At 41.7% G+C, this 15141-nt stretch overlaps 1 protein-coding gene across 1 annotated transcript in view; it reads left to right on the top strand.

Moving 5' to 3' along the window:
• The first annotated feature begins 2483 nt into the window (after positions 1-2483).
• LOC138651606 (uncharacterized) overlaps positions 2484-15141 on the top strand; it is a 31895-nt gene continuing 19237 nt past the window's right edge. The window contains exons 1-3 of the mRNA XM_069741923.1: positions 2484-2582; positions 12356-12439; positions 13100-13183. Coding sequence (XP_069598024.1) covers positions 12363-12439; positions 13100-13183 — 161 coding nt within the window. The 5' untranslated portion in view covers positions 2484-2582; positions 12356-12362. The remainder of the gene's footprint in view (positions 2583-12355; positions 12440-13099; positions 13184-15141) is intronic.

The following is a 15141-nucleotide window of genomic DNA, read 5'->3' on the forward strand; positions in this document are numbered from 1 at the left end:
GTCCACTGTGTTTCATCAAGGGCAGGGTCAATGCAGCTAGCTATCAGGAGATTTTGGAGCACTTCATGCTTCCATCGGCTGAAATGCTTTATGGAGATGAAGATTTCATTTTTCAGCACGACCTGGCACCTGCTCACAGTGCCAAAACCACTGGTAAATGGTTTACTGACCATGGTATTACTGTGCTCAATTGGCCTGCCAACTCTCCTGACCTGAACCCCATAGAGAATCTGTGGGATATTGTGAAGAGAAAGTTGAGAGACGCAAGACCCAACACTCTGGATGAGCTTAAGGCCGCTATTGAAGCATCCTGGGCCTCCATAACATCTCAGCAGTGTCACAGGCTGATTGCCTCCATGCCACGCCGCATTGAAGCAGTCATTTCTGCCAAAGGATTCCCGACCAAGTATTGAGTGCATAACTGAACATTATTATTTGTAGGTTTTTTTGTTTGTTATTAAAAAACACTTTTATTTGATTGGATGGGTGAAATATGCTAATTTATTGAGACAGGTTTTTTGGGTTATCAGGAGTTGTATGCCAAAATCATCAGTATTAAAACAATAAAAGACCTGACAAATTTCAGTTGGTGGATAATGAATCTATAATATATGAAAGTTTAATTGTAATCATTACATTATGGTAAATAATGAAATTTAACACTATATGCTAATTTTTTGAGAAGGACCTGTATATATATACACACACACACACACACACCAAAAATAATAATGCTGGGGAGATACGGTAGTAGTAGGTTACAGTGATAGCTGCCTGTTCTAAATGGCTTTTCTTTTCCACACCCCTCTTCGTCGTGGACTCATGGACTCTTCCAGTAGCGGGCACGTTTCCGCCTGTGCTCCACCAGAACAGACCAGTTCAGACTGCAGGAGAGGACAGAGGTATAAGCCCGAGCTCCCTGCCGCCCCACTTTATGCTGCACGTTGCCCCCACAATGACTGCGACTCAGTGAAGAAGAAGACGGAGACGAGAACGGTGAGTTTTGTTTTTGTTTTTTCTAAAAAAGGGAAATCCTGCTCCGAACAGAACCCACAACTGGGAGCTTCTCGGAGCCTCTTATATTTTAATGACTGTTTCTTTTCTTATGTTTTATGTCTTTATTTTACTTGCTTATATAGCGCCATTAATTCCTCAGCACTTTACAGACATTATCCTCTATAGACGATCCCTATCAGTCGCTCTCGGGAGTTGATACATTGTTGCATTCTATTTCCATAAACATGCGATTTGCGTTCTTTTCCCTATGTTACGCTCACCTGTAGCAGTAAAGAATGTATCATTTCTTCACAAATTCTGAGATATCGGAATATGTTTTCCCTGGTAGCGGATATTGAGGTCCATTATATTTAATTAACCCCTTCATTCTCTATAATATAGATTACGAGCCTGGTAAAGGCAGAGGCTCTACAGGTGTAACGTGACATCACCATTCTAGAGTAGCACAGATTGAAGTTCTCGTTCTTCCCGACTTCCATCAGTAGTGACTCAGAGGCACAAAGCTCACGTCAGCCCACCGGTGGCCCCAAGCCCACCTGATGCAACCACAAGGTGCTGATGGCTTTTGGCAACTGGAAACCATGGTCATCAGATTGTTCCTGACCCAAGTTTAGGCTCGTAGAATACTTGTAGAATAAGAAGTATTTTTTATCATAGTCTCATCAGTGAAGGACACAAATTTCAGGAGACTCTGAGATCTTTCCAGACTTTAGCCAACAGAAATAGCCTTGCTCTGCCCAAAAAAAGTGTGACCATATTAAACAAAACAATTCCTACAGCCGGTACAAGCTCACCCATTTGCAAACTAGGTCCACACACTTAGCTTCTGGTAGACTGACCAGCATTCCAGAGGTCTTTCCATCTCCACTCAGGCAGCTCCGTTGCCTTAAGGAGGTATGGGAGCTGCCAGTCCCACCCAGCTCTTCTGGCAGCTCCTAAAACCCAGACCTAAAATCCTGGCCCAGAAAGAAAAACTTCTCAGCAACTTACCCCCGTTGAAGACTTTGTCTCCGAGTCCTAGGTGAAATATACCTCCCCATCCAGGACTTTGGTATAAAGAGACGTAATCAAATCCCTTTTGTGTAAAGAACCCCAATAACAGCAGGTTCTCCTACTGTTGAGGTTCTAGCCTCCTTCCATTGCAGCTCTTCTGGCCGTTCCTAAAACCCAGACCTAAAATCCTGGCCCAGAAAGAAAAACTTCTCAGCAACTTTCCCCCGCTGAAGACTTTGTCTCTTGAGTTCTAGGTCACCGAGGCCATTGAAATATAACTCTGCATCCAGGACTTTGGTATAAACAGATATAATCAAATCCCTTTTATGGAAAGAACCCCAATAACAGCAGGTTCTCCTACTGTTGAGGTTCTAGCCTCCTTTCATTGCAGATACACATCGTCTTCCTTTATCGGTGCAAATGAAGTAATCTTCCCACACGCCGACTTCTGGTTTTTTTTTTCTTAAACTGCAGGTGTAATAAAGAGGATTTCCTGCAGCCTCGTGCCGAGAAAGCAAGAGGTTCGCCGAGGCGAAGCGGTTACTTTGAGGAAAGACGAGGATCCCTTAAGGGTAGGTTCACATCAAGTTTTTTTCTCGTAAATTTTTTCAAACTAAAAAATTGATGGATTTTGGTGCAGTTTCGCACGAAGAATTGTTTTGATGGATTTTGTGATGTCGTTGGTGTCAGTGTGATGTATAATAATAATATAGGGTGTATTAAATGGGTGTGCGTTTTTGGCCACAAAGTCATTTCCGAGGGCAAAAGTCTTGTGCATAAAATAATTGTGTTTTTTTTCGTGGGACAAGTTTTACTTTGAACAAACACCATTGATTTTACCATATAGTGTACTGGGAAACGGGAAAAAAAAATTCAAAGCGCGAAAAAAGGGTAAGGGCTTATTTTTTGCGCACTGAGCTGACCCCATTGTATTGATCCCATTTTAAAGTAAATAAAATGTTTTGATTGCCCGTTATTGCAATGTTGAGGTGACTAAAAAAAAAGCAATTCTAACGTTTTTTTGAGTTTAAACTCATTATGCCGTTTACCAATCGGATTCATTTTTAGATTTTGATAGGTCGTTCGATTCTGAACGCAGTGATACCAAATATCTGTATTTTTGATTTTTTTTTGTATTGTTTTATTTTGAATAGGGCAAAAGGAGGCGATTTAAACTTTTATACTTTATTTTTTTACTTTTTTTCACTTGCTTTAATAGTTTGAAGCTGCGATCATCCAATCACCTGTGCTATGCATAGTGCTTTATGCATACAGGAGTCTCTGGCAGACCCTGGACTGTCATACCAACCCATTGGCATCCCGCAATCATGTGACAGGGGTGCCAATCAGTGATTCTAATGATGTGCTTCCAGTGCCAGCATGTTTAATGTCGCTGTAAGAGATTGACAGCGGTATCTGACATGTGCCTTCAGCTCTTAGGGGCACATGTCAGCTTATGGAATCAGCTGTCATGGGCCTTAAAAGGTGTGGGCTCAGCACCAGAGCCATACCAAAAAGGGGGAGGAGGCCAATGACGTACCTATATGTCATAGGTCATAAAGGGGTTAAAATCTAATCCAATTGTTACCAAATTTCTTGTCTTTTTCCCGGTTGTTTCAGTGGCTTTTTCTTCACACAATCTCATTACTGAGGGCTGCACAGATTTTTTTTTTATCCAAATTCACATTGGGAATTAAATTTAAAATCAATAATGCCTGTTAATGTAGTTTATACATCTCAGCGCTGACTCCTGTGTGCCTTACTAATTTATAAATAAATCATCTATGTATTGTCTTTAATAGATGACATGAGCCGAATAGAAGGTCAAAACTGCTATTTTAATCCATTCATAAACAAACGTTCATAACTGGGTGTGATTCGAGTACCCATCGCGGTCCCCTTAATCTGACGATAAACAGTATTTTCATATGTAAAAATATATATATTCGTATGAATTATTACCCTACTAACAAAAAAAAGCTGTTTGGGTCCTAGTCCATGAACTTTTATTTTTTCCCAAAAAAACATTACTACCTCCAATTCCTTACTTTGCTCAGTGGTTGAATAAAGTGATAATATATGAAAGTGCCAAAATGTTGACTAGTTTTACCATCTAATGGACATTAAATACCTAAAGTAGAGCTATAGTGTCCTTCTGAAGCCAGAAGTATTACAATCGGCTTTACTCATGTATGTATGGGAAATAATCCATTTGACTAAACACTTTCTATTTCCTCATACTGTTTACAAAACATCCTGGAGGTAAGAGATAATAACAGTAACTGCGTACAGAAATAACAAAGATTGAAACAATTTAATAATCCCATAAATAGAAAATTAAAAGAAGTCTGTCAGCAGCTTTGTAAGATAAGAGCAGCATCATGTTGGGGCAGAGACCCTGATTCCATGTGTTTTTATTCTTGCTGTCATTTTGATACAATCTCCATTTTCTCCGCTACAGGTCTAGCAGTGCTCAGGATGCGGAGGCCTTAATAGCTCTGCCCAACACTGATTGGCAGCTTTCTGTATACACTGTGCATAGGCAGAACGATTCTAATCAGTGTAGGGATGGGGTTATACACAGCAGTTGACTAGGAGGCACAAGACTCCCTGTCCTGTAATGATAATTTCCTCCTGATAAAAAAAACTCAGCCCAATAAGTGACACAGCACTGGAATCAGACTCATACCTCTTGCTGTGATTAGATTACGTAGCAAAAACTTGCTGACAGATTCCTTTTAAAAATAGAGAAGGCATAACCAGGATGTTCTTTATATATTAAAGGGAACCTGACAGGTCACCCATACCCCCTGTTCCCCCCAAAATCACCAGCATGCATATCATCTACTATATAATTGTCTATGGGTCACTTCTGTCTTTCTGTCTGTCTGTCCCGGAAATCCTGCGTCACTGATTGGTCGCGGCCGCCAGCGACGGGCACAGTCCAGCTGCGAATTGGCACGGGATTTGAACCACGCTTCGCTAATTGGTCACGGTTGGCCGAATCCTGTGTATTCAATGTATTATTTGAAAATCTTCATAAATAAGCTACATACATATTCTAGAATACCTGATGCGTTAGAATCGGGCTTCCATCTAGTCCTTTATAAAACACCTTCCCTGGTTAGCCCTTTATTATGTTTGACACATTAATTGATCTATAGAAAATGTATTTCTAAAGTCCGTTTTTTTCATATGCAAATTAACCTTTTGACCTGCCGATGTGGCGTTTGTATGAAAAGAAGCCATGGGCATACATGCATAAATCCATTGTCAACTTCAAGGTGCAGAAGACACTATATGCACCAGTTCACACCAGGTTCTGCCCAGAAAAATAGCATGGGATCTGCGTCACCTCCTGCTCGATCAGTAGGGACAGACTGCCTCCAGGCTAACGAGCGCAGTACAGCTATATTAAAAGGGGCATTCCTAAAACATTACGACATTATCTTTGGCAGTCCCATAGACAAGGAGTATAGCGGCGGTGCAAAACAAGTAAAACCGGTCTCAGTTCATACTGTGAGCCTATAACATCAATCAAAAGAAAAAGAAAATCCTATTCCTAAAGTATTTATATATTATAGAAAAAAAAAATGATGAACCTTGTCATGCAAACAAAAACACAATCAGCCTGCAGATATGGGGTTAATCTGCAACTTTTATGGTTCTGAAGCCCTGGGGTCGCCACAGTGACATCATGGCTACTAGGAAGAAATTAACTTTATTAATTGCAACATATATCTAAAAAAAATAAAATTTAGGTAAAGTATTCATGGTACGAGAACAGAATAAAATGGTATGCTGCAATGCCATCGGATAAGTATATGCAGAGAAGATCTTTGTATGAAGTGTCACACTGGTCCTTATTAAAATAAACAAGGTGTTTGGTGTAAAATGAATCACAGCAGGAAGAGGTGTAAAGTACAACAATGTAGATAGGTCCAGAAATATTAGACAGGTGAAAGGTCTGGAGCTGATTCCAGGTGTGGCATTTGCATTTGGAAGCTGTTGCTGTGAACCCACAACATGCGGACAAAAGAGCTCTCAGTGGAAAATAAACAGACCATCATTAGACTGAAAACAGAAATCCACCAATGAGATATCAGAAATGTTAGGAGTGGTCAAATTAACAGTTTGCTACATTCTGCAAAAAAAAAAAAAAAAAAAAGCACACCAGTGAGCTCAGGAACTCAAAAAGCCCTGAACATCCATGGAAGACAACAGTGGTGGATGAGCACAGAATTCTTACCATGGTAAAGAATACCCCTTAACTACATTGCCCCCAAGTGATGATCACTCTCCAAGAAGTCGGAGTTTCAGTATGGTTGATTGGACGGCGCTTCACACGACAGACGAACAATGACCCAAAACATCCTGCGAAAGCAACGAAGAGGAACATTCTGCAATTATTGACTCTGAAACGCTGCGGAGTTTCAGAGAAGAATAGACTTTAGTGATAACATAGGACTGAGTCGAAAAAGGCCGATCCCGTTGGCTTATCCCCGTCCGCTGACACATGTCTTTCCCTATACACACATGCAGGTAAAGACTGTAATTGTTTGTAATAAAATTTGCCCTGTGATTACCTCCTGAAGAAGGCGAAACCCCACATTGCAGACCCCATGTAAAGAAGGAACCATGATGAGCGGACTTCTGCTTCCGTTGTAAGAATTGGATGGAATGTTGCTTATTGGCCTCAATCATCAGCACTGTCTACTAGTAGAAGTGTCGTTATCAAAAGTCACCAAAAAGACTTCACAACTGTGTAGGAAATGTCTCCTTCCTGCCGGTGGCGAGGTTTCTGTGGTTTCGATGCAAAAGAAAAAAAAAAAAAGGAGGATCTGGGAGAACAAACATTTTGCAAGTGGTAAATGACAAATTGGGTGAAAAACTGTTCTAGACCCGACTCGTAAAGGCGAACGTTATAGCAAAAAGAAAGGTGAGCACACAAAACAGGCTTAAAAAAAGTTGCAAATGCGATAAGTAATCGGACCCACGGCGTTCTGATCCTGTCGTTGTTACAGACGTCCAGTAGAAGATTAGGAGAAGCCCCAGGGAATCGATAAGGAAAGGATTCCGGCAGTGGACAATGACACCATGAGGTTAAAGGAGGGGGTATGCCTTGAAAGTTTCGACGGGATATGGTGATATTATAAGCTCGGCTTCATATTCCTCCTTGTTATTTCAGAGCAGAATACTTCCTCTATGCAAAGCTCAAACAAGCCGGGACAACACCCAATGCTAAAAAATACCAAAAATTATTGTAAAATGTGATTATTTGCACAAGCACAGGAAGGCGAGAAGTTTTAGCTCCGAAGTGTTCTTCCCGGTCTCATGCCACGATTAATAATCGAACTTTCGCTTCGACGTTGCCCCTTAATCACTTGTTTACAGACTAAACGTCTTCCCATAATTAGAAGGAACCGAAAGAGTCAGAAAGAATCGCTAAGTAGTAAAGGAAACGTGTTACCTGAATGTTCACCCGAGAATCGACCAAAAAACAAACCCCAAAAATTGGCGTCAGACCGACAATATGTTACAGGAACTGTGGTTAAAAAAAGTTACATAGTTGCAAGGGCGTCACTCGGACTGAACCAAGTAGTCCAGGAGCCCTGATACTTATACTTTGGCCTGTGTGGCCCTTGTTAGTACCGGGGGCCACAGCTAGTCCCAGGGGTCCTGATAGTGTTTGATTGTTGCACATTTTAGGCAACTTTGATCACATTTCTTATAGAAAATCTCCCCCTCCAGTTCTCATGTGTTCTTCCAGGGGGAGGTGTAGAATGTCTGTGTATGATTGACCAGACAGGTTCTAACTGTAGGACAGTACAGTCGTGCACGCTTTATCTCCCAGCCCAGGACACACCATAAAGCCACCGACGAAGACCGAGAAGTCACCGGTGAGTTTTGTTTAAAAAAAAAAAAAAAGGAGCATTAATGGGAAATCCTGGTGCACAACTGATAGATTCTTCTATTTTAGTTAAGTTGTTATTGATACATTGTTGCATTCTATTTACATAAATTTGGGTTCCGTTTGTTTTTTTCCCTGATCGGGGTATGGCATGGCAGAATGTGTTATTTTGAAATATTTCAAAAAGTTTTTTTGGGGTGACTGCAGAGTTATTAGAAAGTTTTTATTATGTTGACATTCCGGTTTTTAACCCTTCACATTCCATGATGAAGATTTACAGCTCTGCAGCAGTAACACCCGCCTACGATTAGGGTAATTCCCGATATTCTGACCCTTCATTGCCAAAGTGGGGTTTAATAGAGGGAGGAGACTTCCCGATCAGGTCATTGGCAGCCCCCCCTGACGCAATCGCAGGGTGGGGACGAGTTGCTGTGGCAACTGGCAATTAGGGTCATCCGTGCGCCACGTGCAAGTCCGGGCTGCCTGCCAGAAGGATGACAAAAGTAAAATGATGCAGGTTACACATTACACAACTATTATAAAAAAAAAATATATATATATATATATATAAATACAATTGACATTATAGCAAGGAAAGATAATAAGAAAGAAAAAAAAAAAAAAGCAACCTATAAAAAATGGTTATGGCAAAAAAAAAAAAAAAAAAAACTTTTTGCATGAGCTTTTCATTGTGAAAACATAAAAAAAATATAACGTCCTGTTGGCAGGATAAAATGAACATTACACATCCACTGATATATGGGTTCAAATAAGTCTGGAATTTTTAATTCATTAATTAAAAAAAGAAAAAAGCGTAGAAAAATCCATTTTATTAAAATAACCTATAATAAAAGTTTTCTAATTGATCGGGCATTGAGGGCTCAATTATCCGGCGGCGACGGCGCCACCACAGGACAAACTAGGTATTACACATTTCACATTTACTATCAATGCTCTATCCGTGTAGTCCATGGATACGTCAGGTTCTACAGAAAGTGAGAAAATCGCTTTTCGAGCCCATTGATGAGCGTCCAAAGTAGGATTTAGACAATAGTCGCATCCTCCGAGTATTTTTTTTTATTTGAGAGAAAAACACATTTTTGTGTCCATAGAAAAAAGTCTTAGATCCTTGAGTTCAGCTCATGAAAAATGGGAATAAAAACTAAAGTACTGGGTTTATATGTTTAATCAGTAAAGAAGAATGACCGATCACTTCTTTTACCCACTTCTCAGCTTTCAATGCCTAAAATAGTAAAAAAAAAAAACTGTAAACAAACACCAACATATAACAAGTCGTTTTGATGTTGTTCTATGTATGTTCATTCTTTTTGGTGTTTCGCAGCACTTTTTTTTGTGGAATCAGGCTGAAAAAGACGCTGTGTGAACATAGCCTTAGACTTCCACTAGGCAATGCAACTAGTTCAGAGCCCCCCCCCCAAAAAAAAAAACCAAACAAACAAAAAAAACAAACAAACAACAATGTATCCTCCTTCCTCTGGAGATTCTACCTCTAGTCACTGACCGCTCCCTGTCTCTGATCTTCTGTACTTTAATTATCCTTACATCTTTACAATCACATAAAGAAACGTCTAATTAATTAGTATAATTATCGCTCCCGAGGCCACAAAATACAAACTCAAGTTGGCACCGCCCAGACGAGTGTGGACTTCTTAAATTTTGCTCAGCACTTACCGTAAAAGTTTATATATTTTCTTCTATGACTAAAACAAAGAAAAAGTGTTTAGCCGAGCGATTCTCCTCTCCTCCCTCAATATATTTGTTTCATTGTTGCATTTTTTCTTATCTAGTTTTTGCCATTTTTAATTTGTGGCTTATTCTTTTCATTTGTGCATTTATTTTACCATTGTTTTGCAGATGTTTTCGACTTAAAAAAAAAAAAAAAAAAATCACAACATTTGCGAGAAATGTACTGCAGTCTTCTTCACAGCGATTTTTTTTTTTTAATATAATATTGCAACTCTTTGCCCAAAGAAAAAAGGGTAAAAAAAACGCCAAAAAAAGTGCTTTTTGCTTTTGCACAAGATTCTCCAATCACAGGCGCCATTTTGAACTTCATTGTCATTGTCCTGTTGAAAAAATAAATGGTCCAACTAAACGCAAACCAGATGGAATAGCATGCCGCTGCAAGATGCTGTGGTAGCCATGCTGGTGTGGTGTGTGGCCTCCACGTGCCTGTATGATCTCCCTACAACGCCTGGGCATGCTCCTGATGAGGCGGCGGATGGTCTCCTGAGGGATCTCCCTCCAGACCTGGACTAAAGCATCGGCCAACTCCTGGACAGTCTGTGGTGCAACGTGATGTTGGTGGATGGTGCGAGATATGATGTCCCAGATGTGTTCAATCGGATCCAGGTCTGGGGAACGGGCGGGCCAGTCCATAGCTTCAATGCCTTCATCTTGCAGGAACTGCTGACACACTCCAGCCACATGAGGTCTGGCATTGTCCTGCATTAGGAGGAACCCAGGACCAACCGCACCAGCATATGGTCTCACAAGGGGTCTGAGGATCTCATCTCGGTACCTAATGGCAGTCAGGCTACCTCTGGAGAACACATGGAGGGCTGTGCGGCCCTCCAAAGAAATGTCACCCCCACACCATTACTGACCCACTACCAAACCGGTCATGCTGAAGGATGTTGCAGGCAGCAGATCGCTCTCCACGGCGTCTCCAGACTCACGTCTGTCACATGTGCTCAGTGTGAACCTGCTTTCATCTGTGAAGAGCACAGGGCGCCAGTGGTGAATTTGCCAATCCTGGTGTTCTGTGGCAAATGCCAAGCGTCCTGCACGGTGTTGGGCTGTGAGCACAACCCCCATCTGTGGATGTCGGGCACTCAGACCATCCTCATGGAGTCGGTTTCTAACAGTTTGTGCACACACATGCACATTTGTGGCCTCCTGGAGGTCATTTTGCAGGGCTCTGGCAGTGCTCCTCCTGTTGCTCCTTGCACAAAGGCTGAGGTAGCGGTCCTGCTGCTAGGTTGTTGCCCTCCTACAGCCCCCTCCACATCTCCTGGTGTACTGGCCTGTCTCCTGGTAGCGCCTCCAGCCTCTGGACACTACGCTGACAGACACAGCAAACCTTTCCACAGCTCGCATTGATGTGCCATCCTGGATGAGCTGCACTACCTGAGCCACTTGTGTGGGTTGTAGAGTTTGTCTCATGCTACCACGATTGTGAAAGCACAACCAACATTCAAAAGTGACCAAAACATCAGCCAGAAAGCATTGGTACTGAGATGTGGTCTGTGGTCCCCACTTGCAGAACCTCCTCTTTATTGAGGGTGAAATTGATTGTCAATCAGTGTTGCTTGCTAAGTGGACAGTTTGATTTCACAGAAGTTTGATTCACTTGGAGTTATATTGTGTAAAGTGTTCCCTTTACTTTTTTGAGCAGTGTATATACAGTATATATATATATATATATATATATATATATATATATATATATATTAGTCCATCATAATGTTGGGTGTACATCGACCCTCTGATCACTTGCAATATATGCTATGATGCTTCTGCATTGCACATTGCAGTATATTTGGAGAATAATCATCCCCTATGAAGCCCGATCAAATCGCAAATTTCTGTAAAGTGAAAAGAGCCACAGAAGACAAAGTGTCTTGCACCTTTACTTAGAACCAATTGTAACTATATTTTATCCAATATAAGTCATTGTTTATAAATGTGCCAATAGTCTTTTTTGTTAGAAATGATTGCTAAAATATTATCTTCCTGAAGTTACCACAAGGGGGAGCTCCAGAACGTAGAGCAGACATTATACAATCATTGTGGTGAATCCAGTGCAGAATGTTGGAGCCAAATAATGACACAATGGAGAAAGAATCCATATATAAGTAGTGTCCAGAATTGGATACATATGGTGCACTTGTCCCCAGGTTGTATGTGTTGTTGAAGTTCAGTTCCATCCACCTTCTCCCGTGCTGCGCCAATCCTCTGGAATGCTCTACCCCAAGAAATTAGGACCATCCACAATTTGCATAGTTTTAGGCGCTCGCTCAAAACACATTTGTTCAGAGCGGCCTATCACGTTCACTAATCAAAGTTATGTTATGTTTGTGTGTGTGCAGCCCATTCACTATCTCCATCTACCCCCCACCCCCTGAAGATGGCCGGACCCTCATTGTAAATACATCATTGTAAATACACACCTGTGCCTTGTATCTCCCCACCTCATTGCAGATTGTAAGCGCTCACGAGCAGGGGCGGCTTATTGTTGCTTTAATTATTGTATAGTTAACGTTGTTAATTACGACTGTTGTGTTTGAAACTGTAAAGCGCTGCGGAATATGTTGGCGCTATATAAGATTATTATTATCCACCTCTTAAAGACTGAACTTTCATGCATATTATGTACGTTTTAGAGGCTCAAGAAAATTATGTTTTTTGCAGGTTAAATATGATGAAATCGGAGGATTTAGCTCTATCAGTGGAAGACACGCCAAGTCAAGTGACGGGCTGTGGAATGGTCCATAAGTAAGTCATGTCCATTATTAGTAATAGTAAACTATTCGGGCAATTAAAAAAAAATACGCCCCATATAATGCTGCACAAAGGTTAATGATGGCCCTATAAGATCCTCATATTAAAATATGCTCCATATAATGCTCCATATTTAAAAGATGCCCCATATAATGCTGCACAAAGGTTAATGATGGCCCCCTAAGATGCTCCATAGAATAATATGCCCCTTATAATGCCACATAAAGTTTGATATTCACCTGTCCCCTTTCCACCACCACTGTGTATTCCGGGTCACCTGGCTGTGACTGTTCAGGCACTGACCACATTATCGCACTCTCTGACCTGAACGTCACAGCCAGAGGACGAGGAAAACACAGCCCGGCGGTGTAACGGGGACAGGTGAACATAGCATGGCTCACCCTCCCCCGTCATACTCACCCCCTCCAGGCACGTCCTTGCTTCTCCGTCGTACCGGGCCGGCAGCTCCTTCCAGTGCTGAGCGGTCACATGGTACCGCTCATTAAAGTAATCAACATGCGCGCCACGCCTATGGGAGTGGAGTCACGACCGTATTCACTACTTTAATGAGCGGTACCACGTGACCGCTGAACACAGGGAGAGCTGCCAGACTAAACTTTAATGCATATTATGCATTTATGTTTTTTTTTGCAGGTTAAATATGATGAAATCGGAGGATTTAGTTCTATTAGTGGAGGACACGCCAAGTCAAGCGACGAGCTGTGGAATGGACACTAAGTAAGTCATGTCTATTTTAAGTCATTAAAACACTGCCGGGACATCTCTTTACCTGAGGGGACTAGAAAGATACAGTAATCTTTAATCATTCTAGTCTTCTGGATAAAGGGGCAAAAATTCCCAGACGTCTCCAAAATCTTGTAGAAATCCTTCCCCAGAAGAGCGGAGACGTTATATCTGCAGAGGGACAGAGTCCATATTTAACGTCTATGGATGTAAAATGGGAGGTCATAAAAGTGTGGAGGGGGAGGAGGGGTACATACTTTTTGATTTCTTAGAATGTATCGTAGATCGTGGTTGAGGTGGAGACAGATGTGGTTTTGGCACCGTGGGTTAGGGGCACCCACCGCAGCCGCCCACGTGGAGCGGCAGGAAAGCACCATGGCTCCTCCAGATACAGTGCACTGGTTGGACTTGTATCAGATCGTTTCCATTGTCATTCTTCTCCTCTTCTCTTCTTCTCTCCTAAAAGGAGATATTTGAAGAGCCGCATGTGAATGCCGCCACGGTGCGTCTGATCGGCCACAGCTGCATTTACATGGTGCTCTACAGAGCTCCGATATTCATGATCTGGGGGTCCCAGCAGTCGGATCGTCAGCAATTGGAAAGTTATCCCCTGTCCAGAGGAGAGTGGATTACTTGAGATAATTCATTTAAACAGCTTTTCCAATATTTTATATTTTATTTGTATTTGGCCATAGTAATATTGAAAATACTAAACCAATATTGACCCCTCCCAAAGTCCAATGTCACCTCTTCAATAACAAGACAGGAGAAGTGGTACTGTGCAGTGCGTACAGGGCCGGATCCAGATTTTTGTGGACCCTGGGTGAAAGTCTCAGTGGGCCCCTTTAACACATATCACAATACATAATTCACAGATACGGCAGAGAAATATAGGTAGAGTACAATGCCAAAGATTTCACTTCTTACATTACATGAGTGATATCTATTGTACATTCTACAATAGCTCAGAAACCGGATAGTGTAGTCCTCTATACAGTATTATGGGCACCACATAGTCCTCCATACAGTATTATGGGCACCACATAGTCCTCCATACAGTATAATGAGCCCTATATATTCCTCTATACAGTATTATAGGCACCACATAGTCCTCCATACAGTATAATGAGCCCCATATATTCCTCTATACAGTATTATAGGCACCACATAGTCCTCCATACAGAATAATGAGCCCCATATCTTCCTCTATACAGTATTATGGGCACCACATAGTCCTCTATACAGTATAATGGGCACCACATAGTCCTCCATACAGTATTATGGGCACCTCATAGTCCTCTATACAGTATTATGGGCACCACATAGTCCTCCATACAGTATTATGGGCACCTCATAGTCCTCTATACAGTATTATGGGCACCACATAGTCCTCCATACAGTATTATGGGCACCACATAGTCCTCCATACAGTATTATGGGCACCACATAGTCCTCCATACAGTATTATGGGCACCTCATAGTCCTCCATACAGTATTATGGGCACCTCATAGTCCTCCATACAGTATTATGGGCACCTCATAGTCCTCTATACAGTATTATGGGCACCTCATAGTCCTCTATACAGTATTATGGGCACCACATAGTCCTCCATACAGTATTATGGGCACCACATAGTCCTCCATACAGTATTATGGGCACCACATAGTCCTCCATACAGTATTATGGGCACCACATAGTCCTCCATACAGTATTATGGGCACCTCATAGTCCTCCATACAGTATTATGGGCACCACATAGTCCTCTATACAGTATAATGAGCCCCATAAATTCCTCCATACAGTATTATGGGCACCTCATAGTCCTCCATACAGTATTATGGGCACCACATAGTCCTCTATACAGTATAATGAGCCCCATAAATTCCTCCATACAGTATTATGGGCACCTCATAGTCCTCCATACAGTATTATGGGCACCACATAGTCCTCT

The sequence above is a fragment of the Ranitomeya imitator genome, chromosome 10 (genome assembly GCF_032444005.1).
Source record: "Ranitomeya imitator isolate aRanImi1 chromosome 10, aRanImi1.pri, whole genome shotgun sequence".
NCBI lineage: Eukaryota > Metazoa > Chordata > Amphibia > Anura > Dendrobatidae > Ranitomeya > Ranitomeya imitator.